The sequence below is a fragment of the Octopus sinensis genome, linkage group LG11, assembly GCF_006345805.1.
Source record: "Octopus sinensis linkage group LG11, ASM634580v1, whole genome shotgun sequence".
NCBI lineage: Eukaryota > Metazoa > Mollusca > Cephalopoda > Octopoda > Octopodidae > Octopus > Octopus sinensis.
The window spans coordinates 22,145,546-22,167,361 of record NC_043007.1 but is presented as its reverse complement, the minus strand read 5'-3'; the positions used below and the strand labels follow the sequence as shown (position 1 = coordinate 22,167,361).

At 37.3% G+C, this 21,816-nt stretch overlaps 2 protein-coding genes across 4 annotated transcripts in view; one reads left to right on the top strand and one right to left on the bottom strand.

Moving 5' to 3' along the window:
• The window catches only part of LOC115217062 (serine/threonine-protein phosphatase 2A regulatory subunit B'' subunit gamma), a 31,801-nt gene extending 17,130 nt beyond the window's left edge, over positions 1-14,671 (bottom strand). For 2 of the 3 annotated variants that reach the window (XM_029786647.2, XM_036507222.1), the window contains exons 1-8: positions 14,451-14,671; positions 11,404-11,531; positions 9,515-9,564; positions 8,909-8,963; positions 6,411-6,523; positions 4,460-4,628; positions 3,405-3,449; positions 2,452-2,493 (exon numbers count right to left, since the gene is read on the bottom strand). In XM_029786647.2, coding sequence (XP_029642507.1) covers positions 2,452-2,493; positions 3,405-3,449; positions 4,460-4,628; positions 6,411-6,523; positions 8,909-8,963; positions 9,515-9,564; positions 11,404-11,531; positions 14,451-14,535 — 687 coding nt within the window. In that variant the 5' untranslated portion in view covers positions 14,536-14,671. The remainder of the gene's footprint in view (positions 1-2,451; positions 2,494-3,404; positions 3,450-4,459; positions 4,629-6,410; positions 6,524-8,908; positions 8,964-9,514; positions 9,565-11,403; positions 11,532-14,450) is intronic. The other variant, XM_029786648.2, reaches the window with a different exon arrangement.
• A 66-nt stretch (positions 14,672-14,737) lies between these two features.
• On the top strand, positions 14,738-17,632 carry LOC115217064 (delta(14)-sterol reductase LBR-like). Its single transcript, XM_029786649.2, has 2 exons — positions 14,738-16,210; positions 17,472-17,632. Exon 1 carries the CDS (start codon positions 14,867-14,869, stop codon positions 16,160-16,162), a length of 1,296 nt encoding a protein of 431 aa, XP_029642509.1. The 5' UTR covers positions 14,738-14,866; the 3' UTR covers positions 16,163-16,210; positions 17,472-17,632.
• Positions 17,633-21,816: the final 4,184 nt, after the last annotated feature.

The following is a 21,816-nucleotide window of genomic DNA, read 5'->3' as shown; positions in this document are numbered from 1 at the left end:
ATGATGATGATATTTGTTTGTTTTACAATGTGGAGGCACATGGCCTAGTGGCTAAGGTGTCAAACTGGCAATTGTAAAATCACAGTTTCATTTTCCAGATCAGGCAGTGTTGTGTTCCCTCTCTCTCTCTCTCTCTCTTTCGGTGAGGCACAAGCACCTACACGCACACATACACACACGGCAGGAACTTCCGCCTACCGAATTCAATCACAAAGCTTCGGTCAGCTCGGGGCTATAGTGGAATACACCTACCCAAAGTGCCACCCAGTGGGACTGAACCCGAAACCATGTAACTAGGAAGCAAGCTCCCTAACCACACAGCCATGCCCCGTGAGTGAAAGGCATCATTTCATGTTGCTCCTGTCCACTCTACTATAAACGAACCCCAGTAATAGCTGGGGAGTTAAAACTGCAAGGGACAAGCCTCCTGTTCAGTGAGTAGTGCTGTAATCTCACTCGAGTCACTTAAAATGCCATTGAAACTGGATTAAGCCTCAGCTTTAACCCCTTCAGTCACTTTGGACAAATTTTCAGCATACATTACAAAAAAAATATAAATTATAATTAAGCTAAGTCACAGTGACCAATAGGTTGGACACCTCTAAAATGCATATATAACCAAGATCACAAGATTCTCATCCAGAGTTTGCTCACAAGTCATAGAGGATGGTTGTGTCTTCTCGTAAATCTCAGAGATGTTAAGTAAACTGGTTTTTACCACTTGGTGTTAACTAAATTTTTTTTATTTATCCATGACAAACAAATTAAACATACTGAATACTGAATGCTTTAAAATGTAATCAATATGTGTTATTTACCTGTATTTTGGTATAAATAAAAAATTAAAATTAAAAATTAGTTTTATTTTTTTTATCCATGACTAAAGGGGTTAAGATTCCTAGGTCTCATGGAAAAAAATACTTTACAAATACAGAATCAATTGCTAAAGAATAGAATGTTGGGAAAAAATGTACCAGGAAATAAAATACAATTGAAAAATAGAAGTTAAAAAGAAGGAGAAATAGACTTGTTCATAGTTAATATTTCAAAATTCAGAAATGACAGTTAACTATAAACATTGCAGTAGTATATAGCATTTGAAATGGAAATGTTTAAGGAAGAAACAGGATAGAAAATTGTGGTCAAAATATAGAAATGTGAAGTAATTCATTATACTTCCATTTTTTTTCTCCCCCTATATATTGGATTGTCCGGAAAGTTTGTGCCGATTATTAAAGGAAAGGAAAAGGTCAATAAATACTTGCCATTACATTTTTAATCAAGCAAGTATGAACCATTTTGTTGCACAATGCATCTCCATCTTTCCTTTAACTTGAAAATACCCTCTTCCCAGAATTGAGGTGCCTGGGAGGGGTAAGTCGAAAGGTCAGCTACTATAAATTGGCACGAACTTTCCAGACAACCCAATATAAGGTATTCACAATCTGTCTCAACAAATTCTGTCTGATCCAGGATGCAAGCATGACAGAATGGGTTAGATGATGATGGTGGTGGCGATGATGATGATGGTGGTGGTAGTAATGATGATGGTGGTGTTGGTAGTAATGATGATGGTGGTGGTAGTGATGATGATGGTGGTGGTAGTGATGATGATGGTGGTGGTAGTGATGATGATGGTGGTGGTAGTGATGATGATGGTGGTGGTAGTGATGATGATGGTGGTGGCGATAATGATGATGGTGGTGGTAGTGATGATGATGGTGGTGGTAGTGATGATGATGGTGGTGGTAGTGATGATGATGGTGGTGGTAGTGATGATGATGGTGGTGGTAGTAATGATGATGGTGGTGGTAGTAATGATGATGGTGGTGGTAGTGATGATGATGGTGGTAGTAGTGATGATGATGGTGGTGGTAGTGATGATGATGGTGGTGGTAGTAATGATGATGGTGGTGGCGATGATGATGATGGTGGTGGTAGTAATTTGAACTCAGAACATAAAGACAGAGAAAATACTGCTAACAACTCTGCTACCTCACCACCCTATAAGAACAGATTAATATTGTGATATTTATTGAAATTTCATTCCAAAGATAAATTCGTTTTAGAAATAATTTAAAATTTGTATAAAAGTATTTAAAAGGGCTTTACATACATATTTATACATACATACATAGTTATATATAAATACTATAATAAATATTACACACACATATATGTATATATATAAATATTATAATAAATATTATATACACATATATGTATGTATATATATATATATGTATGTATATATATATATATATAAATACTATAATAAATATTATATATATATGTATATAAACACACAAATACATACACACAGAGGAAGAGAGAGAAATTGTTATAAAGTTTCAGGAGAAAGGACTGAAATAATAGTTCTTGGGGAGGATAAGAAAACAAGGTGTTTGTTCATAGAGAAAGGGATGATGATCATCAGAATCAACCACTTACCCTATACCCTCCTTTAATTATCCAAGTATGGAGCTGGGAATTCTTCAAGAAATAAAGATATTTAAGATAAGGTTTTTTTTAAATCCTTTTTGTTTTTGGAGGGGGTGTTTTTGTAATTTCTTTTCTTTGTCACCGAAAGAAATTGTTTACTCGTAAAATGACAATTTTCTTCAAAATAAAATAATCCTTCCATGTCCATTAGAATGAAATAACACAAATAATTGGTTAAAATAACAACAATAAATGATACGAAATTTTAATGCTGGTCAGTTTTGATGTCTTTCCTAAGGCCAAATCAAAAATGAAAAGTAGTGAATTTATATTCAAAAGAATAAACGTCTTAGTCGTGGGAGGATTGCTGGTGTGAGAGCTAGTTATTAGTTACGGAATAAAATGATTTGGTGGCGATGGTGCCACATAAAAAGCACCCAGTACACTCTGTAAAGTGGTTGGTGTTAGGAAGGGCATCCAGCTGTAGAAACCATGCCACAAGAGACAATTGGACCCTGGACTGCTCCGCGGCTGGCCTTCTCCAGTCAAACTGTTCCTAGTATGGGAAACAAACATATGATGATGATGCTGTTTGGACATTGATGAATTGGCACAGCAGACCGGACATTCAACTAGTTTTGGCAACCGTACTTTTATATGCTAGAAGCAAAAGCCATACATGTGCAGAAATATGTACAAATAGATAGAAAGAGATAGAGACGGAGGGAAGGAGTGAATGAGAGAAACATTAAATTGTCTCGTGTCAAATAAGTTAGTGTCAAATCAACAATGCCAAAACAGCTGTGCCAAAACGTCTCAAACCCTGTTAGCTAAGATTTCAAAATGTGATTGATCAATTTTTTTTCAGAATCTTATAAATTCTCAAATTGTATTAAAGATAGAGAAAACTGTAAATCTTTTAAATAAAAAAACATGCACCAAATATTAAAGAGTCAACTTACTCGTGGCAATGTTGGGATAAGTTCTAAAATGTAATTCTCTAGATCCTGCAGAAAAATACAAATGCAAAATTAATGTTAATTTTGTGGTTTCTTTGAAATCTTATTCTATAAATAGAGGAAAGTGATGAAAGCCACTTAATCCAAAACATTGAGAAAAGAAAAAGCAAGTAAAAAGCACCATCCGATCGTGGCCGTTGCCAGCCTCGCCTGGCCTCCGTGCTGGTGGCACATAAAAAACACCATCCGATCGTGGCCGTATGCCAGCTTCGACTGGCATCTGGGCTGGTGGCACGTAATAAGCACCCATTACACTCACGGAGTGGTTGGCGTTAGGAAGGGCATCCAGCCTTAGAAACATTGCCAGATCAGACTGGGCCTGGTGCAGCCTTCTGGCTTCCCAGACCCCCGGTCGAACCATCCAACCCATACTAGCATGGAAAACGGACGTTAAACGATGACGATGATGGCAACATCTTTCAAATCCTTCAAACTTAATTATATATAGGCGCAGGAGTGGCTGTGTGGTAAGTAGCTTGTTTACCAACCAAATGGTTCCGGGTTCAGTGCCACTGCGTGGCACCTTGGGCAAGTGTCTTCTACTATAGCCTTGGGCTGTCCAAAGCCTTGCAAGTGGATTTGGTAGACAGAAACTGAAAGGAGCCTGTCGTATATATGTATATGTAAGTATATGTATGTGTGTGTGTGTGTGTGTATGTTTGTGTGTCTGTGTTTGTCCACCCCAACATCGCTTGACAACCGATGCTGGTGTGTTTATGTCCCCGTTACTTAGCGGTTCGGCAAAAGAGAGACCGATAGAATAAGTACTGGGCTTACAAAAGAATAAGTCCCGGGGTTGAGTTGCTCAATTAAAGGCGGTGCTCCAGCATGGCCACAGTCAAATGACTGAAACAAGTAAAAGAGTAAAAAGAGAAAAGGGTATTCTCATAAATAGCCTTCTGTTAAACATATACAATTCCATTTTGCTCTCTCTCTCCCATTATTATTATCACATACACATTTTCTGGCATCATACAAATCCAAAGACAAAAGCTTACCGTTTCTTTCAAATAACCAAGCCCAGTAACATCATATAAAGATAATCCAATTCTTGTTTGATGCAACCAAACTTTTCGCATCACATAATTAAAAAACTGCATAATAGGTATTCTTCCATAATTCTCATTCTGATATAATTTTCCAAAAATAGTAGCAGTAAAGAAAGATCTGAATAAAATAAAAATAAAAACTGCTTCAGACTACAAAAAAATACAGCTAATAAGTTTATTTCATGTCAAAATTTAATATTTTCTGATTATCTAAGTACAATTTTCCATGTATTATCAGGTATAAAAGCATTTTTAATACATATATATATATATATATATAAAAAAATAATAATAATATGAGGGAATATTATTCCAAACTTACAGGGAAAAATTCAATTTAGAACTACTAAATCAAATTTCACAAAATATAATATATATATATATATATATATATATATATATATATATATAAATATTACGGAGATGTACTTGCATAGCAAGTGATTTGATCTGAGATCGTGTGCTGGAACGAAAACAATTGCAGTGTGGAAGGTGTTTGTAAGCCATTTAAGAAACACACAAAAGCCGTTCGATTCACTTCAACATTTAAGTTTAATTTGTCAAGATATTTTCGTCGCTTTAAGACCGCGACCTGTTCACTGACAAAAATCCGTGCTGCAGCTTAATGTTGAAGTGAATCGAACGGCTTTCAAACACCTTCCACGCTGCAATTGTTTTCGTTCCAGCACACAATCTCAGATCGAATCACTGGCTATGCAAGTACATCTTCGTAATATTTATATATATATTTTATATTTTGTGAAATTTGATTTAGTATTTCTAAATTGAATTTTTCCCTGTAAGTTTGGAATAATATTCCCTCATATTAAATTACACCATCTAGAAAATTACATATTATAGAAAGATTAAATATAAGATAAAAAATATAACGATGATTATGTGCAATATATATATATATATATATATATATATATATATATATTATGCCATATGTAAACAAACATAAGTTTGTTTTTGAAGCATTGAAATGTATTGTAGAACAAGTAGAAAGATTAATTTTTTTTTGCAACACATAAATACTGAACAGTGTATATAAAGGATAAAATCCTTTATATATAGCGTTCAGTATTTAGAGGTTGAAAAAAAATTTTATGTCATGTGTATATATATATATATATAAGGAGGTGCTGAAAATTTCTGGTTTTAAGGGTATTGTGAAAGGCCTGCTTGGAGGCCCAACTTTTCAAGTTATTTCACAGGGCAAGACAAACAAGTGAAAAAAAACCCCTAAAGCAGTAGAGGCTAAAATTTTATTTTAAAGGGTTTTTTTTTGATGGGTGGGTCAAAAATGGAATCTCCATTGTCAAAAAGATTCCAAAGGAAAAAGAAAAAGGATGGGGATGTAGGTTCAACACCTCTACCATGACAACAATTTATCAAAAATATTAAAATATACTAATGAAAACTCAATTACATTAATCAAATACAAATACATAGATAATCGTAAGAGTGGCTGTGGTAAGTAGCTTGTTTACCAACCACATTGTTCTGGGTTCAATCCCACTGCGGATTTGGTAGACAGAAACTGAAAGAAGGCCGTCATATATATGTGTGTGTGTGTATATATATATATATATATATATATGTGTGTGTGTGTGTGTGTGTGTGTGTGTGTGTGTGTGTGTATGTATATATATATATGTGTGTGTGTGTGAGTATGTGTGTGTCTCCACCAACATCGCTTGACAACCGATGCTGGTGTGTTTACGTCCCCGTAACTTAGCGGTTCGGCATAAGAGAGACCGATAGAATAAGTACTAGGCTTACAAGGAATAAGTCAAGGGGTCGATTTGCTTGACTAAAGGCGGTGCTCCAGCATGGCCGCAGTCAAATGACTGAAACGAGTAAAAGAGTAAAAAGAGTAATCATGTAACCATACTTGCACTTGCTCCCTGCTTGTTCAGCCACTTTAAGAAAGTCATGATAATTTATCATCTGTTCGTCAGCAACAAGAGGTGGAGTGTGATGTTTGTCAAGTAGAAACCATAAATGCTACAAAGAGATGAAATCCGTTTTACACAAAAGCTATCGGTGTATTTTTAAAAAAAATAAATTATTTAAAGTTACATCATCATCATCGTTTAGCGTCCGCTTTCCATGCTAGCATGGGTTGGACGGTTCAACTGGGGTCTGGGAAGCCAGAAGGCTGCACCAGGCCCAGTCTGATCTGGCAATGTTTCTACGGCTGGATACCCTTCCTAACGCCAACCACTCCATGAGTGTAGTGGGTGCTTTTTACATGCTACCAGCACAGGTGCCAGGCGAGGCTGGCAACGGCCACGAACGGATGGTGCTTTTTACGTACCACCAGCATGAGGCCAGTCGGGGCGGCGCTGGCAACGGCCACGTTCGGATGGTTCTCTTACGTACCACCGGCACTGGTAACTCAGCTGCAATTTCCATTGATCGATTTCGATTCTCACTTGCCTCAACAGGTCTTCACAAGTAGAGTTTTGTGTCCCAAGAAGGGAAGGTATGCATAAGTGGGCTGGCTACATCCCATGTAGAAGGCCAGACAAAATTCACAACTACACCGTCCTGTATTCTATGCTTTCATACCTCAAAGGTATAAACAGATTTGAAGGAGAAATCCAAATTAGTGAAATTTTGTGTCCATCCTGCTGGGTAGTTGGTGTTAGGAAGGGTATCCAGCTGTAGAAACCATACCAAAAGTCTGGTGCAGGCTCCTGTCTAGCCAGCTTCTATCAAACCGTCTAACCCATGCCAGTATGGAAAGCAGATGTTAAACGATGATGTGTGTTTATAGCTAAAAGAATATTAATGCATTAAGGCGACGAGCTGACAGAAACGTTAGCACGCTGGGCAAAATGCTTAGCGACATTTCGCCTGCCGCTACGTTCTGAGTTCAAATTCCGCCGAGGTCGACTTTGACTTTCGTCCATTCGGGGTGGATAAATTAAGTACCAGTTACGCACTGGGGTTGATGTAATCGACTTAATCCATTTGTCTGTCCTTGTTTGTCCCCTCTATGTCTAGCCCCTTGTGGACAACAAAGAAATAAGACTATTAATGCATGTGAAAATATAAATAGGAATCATCATCATCAACATTGTTTAACGTCCATCTTCAATACATGCATCGGTGGGTAGAACAGTTCACAGGAGCTGGCCAGGTAGAAAAACTACCCTATGTTACTCTGTTTGGCAGGGTTTTTTCACAACTGGATGCCCTTCCTAACACCAACCACTCTGCAGAGTGGACTTGGTGTTTTTTATGTGGCACTAGCACAGGCAAGGTCAGTTTTGGTATGATTTTTACAGCTGGATGACCTTCCAAATGTCTACCACTTTACAGTTTGGACTGGATGCTTTTTACATGGCACTAGCACTGGTAGGGTCACCAAGTAACTCATAAGACAAGACAAGGAATTATGAGAGGGGCAAGGGCATTTGAGGAGGGGACTCGTGTCAGAGGATGAAAGGTTAGAGGGTGACAAAGAGACAGAAACAGGTAGATGATAAGGAGGAGGAGGACATATAGCTTGGAGAACAACTGGAAGTTCCTGCAGGACAATTTACTGAGTGCTGCTGACCAAATTTGCAGTTGGTGCAAAGTCCCAGCTAGGTCAAGTGTACTGTACGAGAGAAGCAAATCATGGAAGCAAATTAATTTACTGCTGCATGTTTACCACAAGCGTTTGATGTAAATTGTACAAGGTGATATTTCAAACCAATGATAAATAGATACCAGATCAGAACAAAATCATCCCAGTCTGAACCAACTTAAGTGTTAAGAATAGAGAATTAGAGCTGAAGAGAGACACATTTGTATACTGGTGGCACATGAAAAGCACCATCCGAACATGGCCGATGCCAGCGCTGCCTTGACTGGCTTCCGTGCCGGTAGCACGTTAAAGGCACCAACCGATCGTGGCCGATGCCAGACTCCCCTGGCACCTGTGCCGGTGGCATGTAAAAAGCACCCACTACACTCGCGAAGTGGTTGGCATTAGGAAGGGCATCCAGCTGTAGAAACACTGCCAGATCAGACTGGAGCCTGGTGCAGCCCCTGGCTTCCCAGACCCCGGTCGAACCGTCCAACCCGTGCTAGCGTGGAAAACTGACGTTAAACGATGATGATGATGATGAATCACCATCATTATCAATTGACATTCATTTTCCATACTGGCATGGGCCGGATGGTTTGACAGGATCTAGCAAACTGCAGGGTTGCATTGTGCTTCAGTTTCCACAGCTGGATGCTTTTTCCAGAACCAACCATTTTACAGTGTGTACTGGGTGCTTTTTCTGTGCCACTGACACTAATGAAGTTACCAATTAACTTGCAAGACAGGAAAGAACAAGAAATACATTTGAAAATGTAAAAGATAACCATAATTTTTAAATGATATATTACCTGCAGTTCTTCATTTCCAAGTAAAACACGGCTTCTTCTTTGCAAAAATAAGGCCCTAACAAGAAAAAGAAGAATGAACAGAAACAGAATTTTTTCTTTAATTCTAAAATAATGTGGTGTATTAAATATTTTATTAAAAATTGTTAATACATGACAGTAATCGGATATTTTCGGTTTGAACGGCAGTTTTTTCTAGCGGTGTCATATGAAATTGTCACCCATAATTATGACCCTAGTATCGATCTATTGCATTTCAATCTGTTTTAGGGTTAGGGTTATGGTTAGGGGTGGGGGGAGGGTATCTTTTTTTCTTCACAATCTGTTTCTTAAACGAGGGACATATTCATACGGCACAGAATGTTTTTTTACCTTAATAGACGTCAGTGATTGGTTGAAATTGCAGAAATTAAAGAAAAAAAACAACAAATATCTTACAAACCATAGAATTTTCTCAATAAAGCCAAGAGAAAAAGATGTTTTATAAACACATCCTACCAGTATACGAAGTTTAAAATTTTTTTAGTTACCTAGAAATTATGTTAAAAACTGCCGTTCAAACCGAAAACATCCCAGTAATCCTGTCAAACAATATAAAAATATAATTACCTTGCTTCTTCTCGAACCTTTTGCAATAAGATTTCCTCTTCTAGAGGGAGCTAAAGTTAAAGAAAAATTTTGAAATATAAAATAGCCATCCAAAATGAGGATAAAAATTCCAAACTAAACCTATAATTTAGAACACAGAACAATTCTTTTCATTTTGTTTTACGGCCACATTTTTAATGCTATCATACATGAAAAGATTTGTATAAACTTATCTATTTGTATCTTGTCAGATCAATTGTTTTTAAAACCAGAAACCATGTCTATCAGTAAAAATGCATTCATAAAGTAAAAATGGAATCTGGTTATGAGCTAGATTGACTGGGTCAACCAGGGTTATGCCCTTTGCCCATGGGGCAACAATATGTTGTAATATAAATTTGAACTTGTGGTCAACAGGTTAGCCTTAATTTCAAATACTATTCAGTAGTAAAAAAACATGTATATGCACATTTGAATGCACATTGCTTTTATATATAAATGTACATATATATGCATACGTACACACATGCACACATAGATATATAGTTATTTAGAAAAGAAAAGAAATGTGATATACAATCATACAGGCTAGTTTTCCTATAGATCTTGTCTTGAGACAGCATTCACCCGGGGTGGGTTGAGCTGGCTTCATTCATCCTCAGCACTGCATCTCTCACAAACGCCGACAAGACCTGGCAATTTGAGGCTAACGATCGTGTGATCTCCAATCACTCCTTATTCCAGCGGCGAACGTCGTAGATATGGGGCTTAGGTTGGGTTCCAGATCAGCCTTGACTGTCATCAGCCAGGTTTTTCATTGTCCACCACATCGCTTTCGCCAACCCTGAGGGGGAGCTGGACCAATTGCTTCGTAGATGAATTCTCCTGGTTGACGATGGAGGGCATGACCCAGCCAATGCAGACGTCTCGTTAGGATGGCTTGTCGGAGGGAGGTGATTTTGCACTGGACCTATAGATGTGAATGACTTCCAAAATCACTGAAAATATCCATGGATAACTGCTTTGAAACCTACAATATGTCTACCCTGATTATAAATTTACATTCATACCAATAACTATTGTTGCACTTCGTTAAGTTAGTACAAGTCACAATCTGGAGATGATGGGATTCTCAAGCAAAGAAAAGAGATATCATCATCACCCTTTAACATCTGTTTTCTATGCTGACATAGGTTGGACAGTTTGACCAGCGAGCTGGCAGAATCATTAGCATGCTGGGCGAGATGCTTAGCAGTATTTCGTCTGCTGTTACATTCTGAGTTCAAATTCCGCTGAGGTCAACTTTGCCTTTCATCCTTTCGGGGTCGATTAAATAAGTACCAGTTACACACTGGGGTCGATATAATCGACTTAATCCATTTGTCTGCCCTTGTTTGTCCGCTCTGTATGTAGCCCCTTGTGGGCAGTAAAGAAATAAGTTTGACCAGAGTTGGCAAGCTGCATTAGGTTCCAGTCTGATTTAGCATGGTTTCTACAGCTGGATGCCCTTCCTAATGCCAGCCACTTTACAATGTGTGCCATGATCGGATGGTGCTTTTTACATGCCCCCGGCACGAGGCCAGTCGGGGCGGTGCTGGCAACAGCCAAGTTCGGATGGTTCTCTTACGTACCACTGGCACTGGTATCACAGCTGCAATTTCCATTAATGTTGATCGATTTCAATGTAATAAAATTATGCAGGACTTTCTTAAAGCTTGATACATAACAAAGACAGAGTTTTTATTTCTTAGAAATAAACCAACTCCCACCTTCTAGAAAAAATGCTAATAAACAAAAAGAAAAAGACATACACGTATGTTTGTAAATATGTACATAGTATATGGTAAAATAAAAAAATTGGGAAACTGAAAAAAAAAAACAATAATCACTATTTTTAAACAGTAGCTTACTTGACAATAGAATTTTGGAATGCTATAGTATGTGTTATTATTCTGAACATTGTTCCCCTTCCAAAGTTGATAATATTTGGTAAAAAGTTCTAATTCTTCCAGCTGAGATTTTTCTTTGCTTTCGGTAGCTAAAAGAGAAACAGGACACGAAAAAATATTTGGAAAATATTCAACAGCGAAAAGACAGAAAATTGATTGTTAAGAAAAATTAAGCTTTACATAATTGGCAGAGGCATGGCTGTGTGATAGGAAATTAGCTTCCCAACTACGTGGTTTCAGGTTCAATCCTACAGCATGGCACCTTAGACAAATGTCTTTTACTTTAGTCCTAAGCTAACCAAAGCCTTTCTGAGTAGATTTGGTAAACAATAACTGAAACATGTATAAAAATACATGTGTGTGTATTACTGTCTCCATGTCTTGACTTTGCATAGTAGTCGTAAATTAATGTTTCTGTCATGCATGCAGTGCCCTTTATTTCCAAACTTCCATGACAACATGGAAACAGGTGGGGTTAGAAACAGGAAAGAACTTGACCAAAGAGAATCTGTTTCAAAATATTGTCTCATACTGTGTGAGCATGGAAAAATGAATACTAATAATAATGATGATGTTGATGATAAATTTAACTCTTTTGATACCAATCCGACTAGTACTTTATTTTATCTACCGCGAAATGATGAAAAGCAAAGTTGACTACTGTGGGGTCTGAACGTAAAAACTCCGAAACTGCGAAGTATTCTGTCCAGCGCACCAACAATTCAGCTAGCTCACAACACTCTTTACTCTTTTACTTGTTTCAGTCATTTGACTGTGGCCATGCAGGAGCACCGCCTTTAATCGAGCAAATCGACCCTGGGACTTATTCTTTGTAAGCCCAGTACTTATTCTATCAGTCTCTTTTGCCGAACTGCTAAGTAACGGGGACATAAACACACCAGCATCGGTTGTCAAGCAATGCTAGGGGGACAAACACTGACACACAAACATATACACACACACACATACATATATATGACGGGCTTCTTACAGTTTCCGTCTACCAAATCCACTCACAAGGCTTTGGTCGGCCCGAGGCTATAGTAGAAGGCACTTGCCCAAGGTGCCACGCAGTGGGACTGAACCCGGAACCATGTGGTTGGTAAACAAGCTACTTACCACACAGCCACTCCAACAGTTTCATATTTTGGCACAAGGTTAGCAATTTTAGGGTAGCAGGTGAGTCGATTACATGGACCCCAGAATTCAACTAGTATTTATTTTATCGAGCCCGAAAAGGAAAGTCAACCTCGGCGGAAAGCATTTTGTCCAGTGAGATAACGATCCTGCCGTCTTTTCAGAGTCAATTAAAATAAAGAACCAGTCAAGTACTGAGGTTGGTGCTATCAACTAAGCCCTTCCCCTCAAAACTGTTGGCCTTGTGTCTGAAGCCTTATTATTGTTATTATTATTATTATTATTATACTTCATGAAAGCAATCTACTTTATGGAACAGAATGTTTATAAGAAGTTAAATAGGCGCAGGAGTGGCTGTGTGGTAAGTAGCTTGCTTACCAACCACATGGTTCTGGGTTCAGTCCCACTGCGTGGCACCTCGGGCAAGTGTCTTCTATTATAGCCCCGGGCCGACCAAAGCCTTGTGAGTGGATTTGGTAGACGGAAACTGAAAGAAGCCTGTCGTATATATGTATACATATGTATGTTTGTGTGTGTTTGTCCCTCTAGCATTGCTTGACAACTGATGCTGGTGTGTTTACGTCCCCGTCACTTAGCGGTTCGGCAAAAGAGACACCGATAGAATAAGTACTGGGCTTACAAAGAATAAGTCCCGGGGTCGATTTGCTCGACTAAAAAAGGCGGTGCTCCAGCATGGCCGCAGTCAAATGCCTGAAACAAGTAAAAGAGTAAAGAGTAATCGTTAATAAAAAAAAACGATAATGAAATTATATAATGGCAAGTATTTGCCACGATATACACAAACACAAACGGGAAGATAACACAATTCACGGTTATATTTTTAAATGTTTAAAATGAAATCTCCAAGCTGACATTTTTAAGTAAAGCTTAACGAACAAGAAGTGTTTACTACTTAACGTTATCGTAAATTCAGGAAATAATGGCCATAAGAAGGTCGAACAGGAAAACTATGAAGTTGTAACTACCATGGATAATATTGTTTAATAATGCGTATATGTGTGTGTGTGTATGTATGTGTATATATATATATATATATATATATATATATATATATGGCGTAACTTCGGTATAGGTACCGGATACATTTCAAGAAAGTGTTTTTTTTATATATGGGGTGTTAGGGGTAAGCGCTAATATGAAGACATATGTGATATGTAAATAAATATATATTTTTACAACCATCCAGCATTCTGAACACCTATTTTCTTTCATATATATATATATTCCAAAAATAACAAAGGGTAAAATTAATTAATTAAGAAGTAATCAATAATTTCACCAAGTAGAATTCGACATGAAAAAAAGGACCATTTCATGGTGAACTAAAATAATACTTAATAATTAGGGTTCAGCAAAGATTTGCTTTACCACATACCGAAGTTTAGAAATAGCAGCCCCCAAAAAAAAAACGTTAGCTATTTCTTCTACTTTAAAAAGGGGCTCCCGTCCCATTTTGGTTTTTCTGGGAGTCCCTTTTTAAAGTAGAAGAAATAGCTAACGTTTTTTTTTTTTTTTTTTTTTTGCTGCTATTTCTAAACTTCGGTATGTGGTAAAGCAAATCTTTGCTGAACCCTAATTATTAAGTGTATATGTCCAAAAAGATGGGTTGAATTCGTGGTATCCAAGGCCATAATGGAATATCCACAAATGTTTAGGGAGAGATTCTTGATGCGTAAACAAACACTGACGAATAACATCTCTCGCAACAGGCCTTATAGTGTAATAATAGTTATAAATGTTCGATTAATTGGTAAATACAAAGGGTTCTTATTCAGAATAACATAAAAACAAGAATGGACATCAAACGGAATTCTTAAGTTAACGGAAGTTTGGGTTGTTGTTTTTTTTACCAGTGTTAATCTCAAGACATGTCTTTAGTTTTCGCCGAAAATTCGCCACGTTTCTCACCCCTTGGTCTATCAGCGTCATGGTCATTAATTTCTGTTGAGACTCAACGACGAATACCGTCGGTTTCTTCAGTAAGAAGTTAAATAATTCGGTTCATACGAGTGTCTGTCCATTATCTCCGCAGACGACAAACATCTTCCACCATCTTCGAATTTCCTTCCGACTAAATGAATTCTGATTGGCTGGCGATGAAGTCACGTGTCTACAGGAAGCTCGTGGCTTGTTTCTTTAATTGCAAAACATTTGTCCAGCGGATGTCTTCGGGATTTCGGCGACGCATTTAAAAAAAAACACTTTCCCCCGAACTTTGCCATTCAAAATCGACACATATATAATATTTAATATTATTAAAACAACCATGGAAGCTTACAGAAACAACCGTGTAAATAAAAAAGGTGCCAACAAAACAGAAAAAACAACTGATCTGGAATTTGGTGGCGTTTTGGGGACTGCAATAAACATTGTAGCTTTGCCATGCACCGTCATTATTATGAATCTCATGTGTAACGAACAAACGTGTAAATTCGGTCAGTTACCTTTCATTTATAACTGGTGGACGTATTTTGTCGATTGGACTGCAGTGTCGATGTTTTTATTTTGGATGATATTCCAATCTTTCTTGGCTATACTGCCTATTGGAAAATTGTACCAAGGTGTCCCATTAAGAGATGGGTCGCGACTTCAGTACAGATGCAACGGTTTCCTAGGTCTATTAATATCTATATTTGCTTTTGTAGTTGCTGTCCACATGGGTTTCCCAGTTAGCATTATATACGACAAGTTTTTTCAAATGATGATATCTGCTTTAATTTTCAGTTACATTTCGAGTGTTTTACTTTACGTAAGATCTTGGAAAGTTGCACCTTCAAAACTAGCTCCGAATGGAAACTCTGGGAATATTTTTTACGATTTCTTCATGGGACATGAACTCAACCCAAGGATCGGTTCTTTCGATTTGAAATTCTTTTGTGAGATGCGTCCAGGATTAATCGGTTGGGTTATTATTAACCTTAGTTTTGTCGTAAAATCCTATTTAGATAATTTTGGGCCATCACCTGCTCTCTTGCTTGTAACCATCTTCCAAGGCTTCTATATAGTCGATGCTTTATGGTTCGAAGAAGCTATATTAACCACTATAGATATGACCTCTGATGGGTTCGGTTTCATGTTGTGTTTTGGTGACCTCGTCTGGGTACCGTTTTTGTATACACTGCAGGGTAAATACCTTATGACGCAATCCCACAGCCTTCCGTGGTATATTTTAACTGCATTAACTGTCATAAACTGTATTGGTTACTTTATTTTCCGTTCAGCTAATTCCCAGAAAAATACATTTAGACGTGACCCCAAACATCCTTCGGTTGCGCATTTGCAAAGTATCGCCACTTCATTCCCCAATCGCCGATTATTAGTATCTGGATGGTGGGGCATCTGCCAGAAACCTAACTATTTAGGAGACATTATTATGTCTCTCTGCTGGTCTTTGACTTGTGGGTTCGGAAGCATCCTTCCTTACTTTTACCCAATTTATTTAATCATTTTATTAATCCATCGTGAGAGACGAGATTCGGCTGCGTGTGAAAAGAAATATGGAAATAGCTGGAAGAAATATTGCAGTAAAGTGAAATATCGAATTATTCCTTATATATACTAAAAGTGAATTTTTCGGGGCTAATGCAGTTTCGCACCTCTCCTTGAAAAATACATTTATTTGAACAAAATTTTGAATCTCTTCACTTTGACCGGCCAAAGTGAAAAGATCAAAAAAAATTTTTTGGTGTCCCTATGTTTTAGATTACGAATATGCAAAAAAAGTTTAACCCACCACCATCTCTCCCCACATTTAATATTTTGAACTTTTTCGAAATTTTTTCCCCTATTTTTTAGATGACGGAGATTCCGAATATGCAAGAAACCAAGATTTCAGAATTTTAGGGGTTGAATTTTGAGCCCCTTATTAAGCTTTATAACATTAATGTTTATTTCTCATAAAATGGTGTATATTTAATTAGAAATGTTGCATTTCTAAATCTTTCAGAGAGACTTTATACAGTAGCAGCACGATAAAGTGATGGTCTGTTGCCGATGAAGTGCAATGACTCTGAAACTAATCCCTGGATACTGGCTTTGTTGAGTGGAGGTGCTTATCCCCACTGTTTGAAAACTTAAGGACACAGAATGCTTGTGTCACATAGCCAACTGGAAACGGTGTTTCCTAGGGCTAAATAGCAGTAGCATTCTTCCTTATCCCGGGACTGCTACATTAGGTTTATATTTAACTTAGCAGTATCGCCCGGCGTTGGTCGGGTTTGTTTCGACCCTTTAGAATTGGAATTTTTGAAAAGTAAAAAATTTGCATCATGTAGCTTGTTATTCTCTTTAAGTGAACATTTTTCTAGTTGAAATACACCGAAAAATGACCACACTGCAGTAAAAAAAATCGTAAAAAATAGGGATTTTCATAGGAAAAAAAAAGCACCTTTTTGATGTAAATAATTTTTGGTGTTAACATGGTCCGATTTGAATGTTTTCTTCTACGTAAGGAAGAGCAAGCCTTCTTCTATCATACTCTCAATTTTGGTCAACTTGCCCCGCAGGGTCTCGGAGAAGATAGTGTTAGTTGAAGGCTACCAAACCTGCCATACACAGACAACTTCAGCTTTATATATTTAGAGATTTACATTAAATTATTTAAGGCAGACACAAGTAGAACTCAAATTCTTTTCACTTTAATGATCTTGTCTGTATTTAATTTCGATTTGCATATGTTCGTCAATTAGCCAAGTAAACAAAATTAAAAATCTTAACTGGGGTGGGTGAAATAATTTTTTTTTTTTTTTGCATATTTGTAATTACCGACATCTAAAACGTAGGAAACCGAACAAAAGTTTGTTCAAAAAAATACATTTTTCAAGGAGAGGTGCGAAACTGCATTAGACCCCACCGACCATGTATGTTTAACTGGTTCACGTGGCCGAAAATGTAAACGAAACCTTTCCCCCTTTTAAAATTTTTTTTCTATTCATTTTATGATACAGACGTGTTTATCATGAATTTTCTGTGTAAATTATACTGACACGAGTAATATAACCTACTTTGACGTGTCAAGATTAACATTCCGAGCTGAATATTGTTTTAATCCTTATATACTACATTTCAAATCTAATGCATTTATACCGACAAATATACAACATTCATATTACAGCCCTGCATACTTTCTATGTGTTTACAGACTTACTATGTCGGGTGACTCAACCCGATTAATACTAGAGCTTACACACACATTTTTTTCCTTGACTCCCTGTTCCCTCACATACGCATTTAAAAACCTGCATCCTCCAGGCTTGTCACACATATACTCATTCCCTTTAAGACGGGCGAGCTGGCAGAATCGTTAGCGCGCCGGGCGAAATGCTTACCGACATTTCGTCTGCCGCTACGTTCTGAGTTCAAATTCCGCCGACGTCGACTTTGCCTTTCATCCTTTCGGGGTCGATAAATAAAGTACCAGTTTCGCACTGGGGGTCGATGTAATCGACTTAATCCCTTTGCCTGTCCTTGTTTGTCCCCTCTATGTTTAGCCCCTTGTGGGCAGTAAAGAAATATATACTCACTCCCTTTGTTGTACTCTCACGTCTCTCTACTGAAAAGCGCCTTTGTTTTGTTTTTTGTTACACCTCCTGCCTTTCTAAAATGTTATTATCTCTAATACAACATCGATGCACGAGTGCGCGCACCGGGACCACTCTTCTTAAATAGTACCCAGTATTATATTGACTTTGAATGTCTCTGTGTGTTTTGCACTGTTTTTTGCTCGTGCCTTACCTGGATGTGTATTGTTGTACTAACACAGATTGCCTCAAGACCTTTTTGTTGTTGTTGTTGTTATTAATAAGGTGGCAAGCTGGCAGAATCGTTAGCACGTCGACCAGAATGCACCATGGGTATTTCGTCTGCCGTTACGTTCTGAGTTCAAATTCTGCCGAGGTCGACTTTGCCTTTCATCCTTTCGGGGTCGATAAATTAAGTACCAGTGAAATACTGGGGTCGATGTAATCGACTTATCCCCTTCCCCAAAAAGTGGATGCTCTTGCGGCAAAATTTGAAGCCGTTATTATTATTATTATTAAAAGGCAGTGAGCTGGCAGAAACGTTAGCGTGCCGAGCAAAATGCCTAGCGGTATCTCGTCTGCCGCTACGTTCTGAGTTCAAATTCCGCCGAGGTCAACTTTGCCTTTCATCCTTTCGGGGTCGATAAATTAAGTACCAGTTACACACTGGGGTCGATGTGATCGACTTAATCCGTTTGTCTGTCCTTGTTTGCCCCCTCTATGTTTAGCCCCTTGTGGGTAGTAAAAAATAAATTTATCATTATTATTATTATTATCTTCTTGATATAAAGGACTTCTTGCAACTAGAGTTTTACTTGGAATGGACATTTTACTGTGGGACAACATTATTGAACTTTATTGAAAATTTTCCATTTTACAAGAATGCCGGAAACACTGATTATATACACTTGATTGAATCAAATTTTACAAGTTATATCTTGGAGCTCCCCCACCGAAAAAAGTGCCTCGCAGAAGTCCTTACCAGAGAGTTTTTATGAGTGCATATTTCATCAAGGATTTCTTGGTCAACATAGATGTTTCCTTCCTTTTAGTGTGCTGCATGCTTGAGCCAACCACTGTTCTTTTATCTGCTGACAAATCAAAAACACAGATGGAAATAATGGTATCAAAAAAATTTTTCCTTAAAGCATTCACCATAGCCCTTAACAAATTGAACATTAGTTGTTTCGTTGTCCAAAGAGGTTTCCGATGGTAGTCTATAATCTGATTACCAACACAAAGTCCTTGTGAATGTCCCTGTGAACCGCAGTTATTGCATACGTTATCCATGTCTTGATATCCACTTGAATGCTAAATCACATGAACTGAATTTGAGACCATCTTTTTTCCCCCGCAAAAAAAAAAAATAACAATAGTTTTCCTATAATACCTTTTCCATTTTACATCATGAATACATCATGGATCTTTTCAGTTTGAACGGCAGTTTTTAACATAATTTCTAGGTAACTAAAAAATTTAAAACTTCGTATACTGGTAGGATGTGTTTATAAAACATCTTTTTCTCTTGGCTTTATTAAGAAAATTCTATACTTTGTAAGATATTTGTTTTTTTTCTGCAATTTCAACCAATCACTGGCATCTATTGAGGTAAAAAAAACATTCTGTGCCGTATGAATATGTCCCTCATTTAAGAAACACATTGGGTTTATTTACATTTGTGAAGAAAAAAAGATACCCTTCCCCCCACACCTAACCCTAACCCAGATTAAAATGCAATAGATTGATACTAGGGTCATAATTATGGGTGACAATTTCATATGACACCACTAGAAAAAACTGCCATTCAAACCGAAAAGATCTTACATTTTTTATGAATCAATGCAAGGCAATTTTTGCCTAATATTATAAAGCACTGATTTTAATATCGTTATTTTTTTATCTGCCCTACACAATATTATTTATGCTAGGTTCAGATTTGAAAAGACTGCTTAATGACTTTCTGAAATACTTCCAATACTGACTAGATTCTTAGAACCAAACATTCATATTAGTTTAATCTGCCGGAAGAAGCAAATGTTGTAATACTTTGTAATAGTGGATCAAATTTTATTTAATATCATTTTGGGGGACAAAGATGATATATTTTTTCTAACCCATTAACTGCAAAATTAAATTTCATGGTTATTCCTGTAATGATGTTGAATATCTACCAAAATATATTGGGTTGTCTGGAAAGTTCTTGCCGATTTTTAAAGGAAAGAAAAAGGTCAATAAATACTTGCCATTACATTTTTTATCAACCAAATATGAACCATTTTGTTGCACAATGCGTCTCCATCTTTCCTTTAACTTGAAAATACCCTTTTCCCAGAATCGTGGTGGTTTCATGGCAAAGAATTCATCAAGGTATCTTTTTACGTCATCCAAGGAATTGAAATTTTTACCATTAAGACTATTCTGCAGAGACCTGAATAAGTGGAAATTCGAAAGAGCAATATCTGGTGAATATGGATGGTGGGGTAATACATCCCAGCCGAGCTGCAACAATTTTTATCTGGTTCTCAAAGAAACGTGCAGTCTTGCATTATCATGTTGGAAAACAACACCCTTCCTATTGGCCAATTCTGGATATTTCTCTTGAATTGCTGCTTTTAACTTGTCCAGTTGTGTGCAGTATTTCTCAGAATTAATTGTCTGGTTACTTGGAAGAAGCTCATAGTACAGAATTCCTTTCCAATCCCACCAGACACAAAGCAAGACTATTTTAGGGTCAAGACCCGCTTTTGGGGTGGCTAAGGGTGGCTCATGTTGCTTACTCCAGAATATCTTTCTCTGAACATTTCAGTATATAATCCATTTCTCATCACCTGTCACAATTTGCTTTAAAAAAGGTGCGTTTTGATTCCGTTTATAAAGCAAATCACAGATGGTAATGCAATCCAAAAGATTCTTCTCACTCGACTCATGTGGTACCCAAACATCATAGCGATTTGTGTACCCAAACTTTACCTGATGTTCATGAACAACGGATTTTGATAGGTTGAGGCTTTCTGCCAATTCTCGGGTTGTGCAATGTGGGTTATTCTCAATTAATGATTTGATTTGGTCATCATCTGTAGTGGATGGTCTACCTGATCACTCTTTATCAATAAGGCTACAATCTCCAGCTCGGAATCTTGCGAATCACTTCTGTAAAGTTCTTTCGGATAAAGAAACATCACCGTAAACTGCGCATATTTCTTTGGTTGCTTGTGAGGCATTTTTCCCTTTATGGAAAAAGAAAAGCATCAAGTGCCGGAAATGAACTTTCTTATCTTCCATTTTAAAGGGTTACAGAATTAACACAGGTTATAGGAACATAAACCTTCTTCCCCGAAAAGATAGCTTAAACTGTGCTCTAAATGGAGGTGTAGTCAAATCCTATTTTATGGACTCAACCATGTTCTAAAATAAGTCAAAAGGTAAGCTACTATAAATCGGCACAAACTTTCTGGACAACCCAATAGAATTGGTTTTCTGCAAGTCATATTGCCTTTATAAATTTGACAATTCCCAACAAAAATTAGTTTCAAATATACAACATTCCCCTACTAATGATAATTGGTATACAAAACTGCTTTCTGCAGTTAAGGGTAATGAAATTTTGAATGGATATATCTGATTCGTGCAGTATCAGGGTTAAGACGTTTTTTAAGAACAAAAATATATTCTAAAGTGTAAATTTTTAATTAACCAA

Bases quoted from the DNA above. Each gene is read 5' to 3' on its own strand.
- LOC115217064 (XM_029786649.2), top strand. From the start codon at position 14,867: ATGGAAGCTTACAGAAACAACCGTGTAAATAAAAAAGGTGCCAACAAA.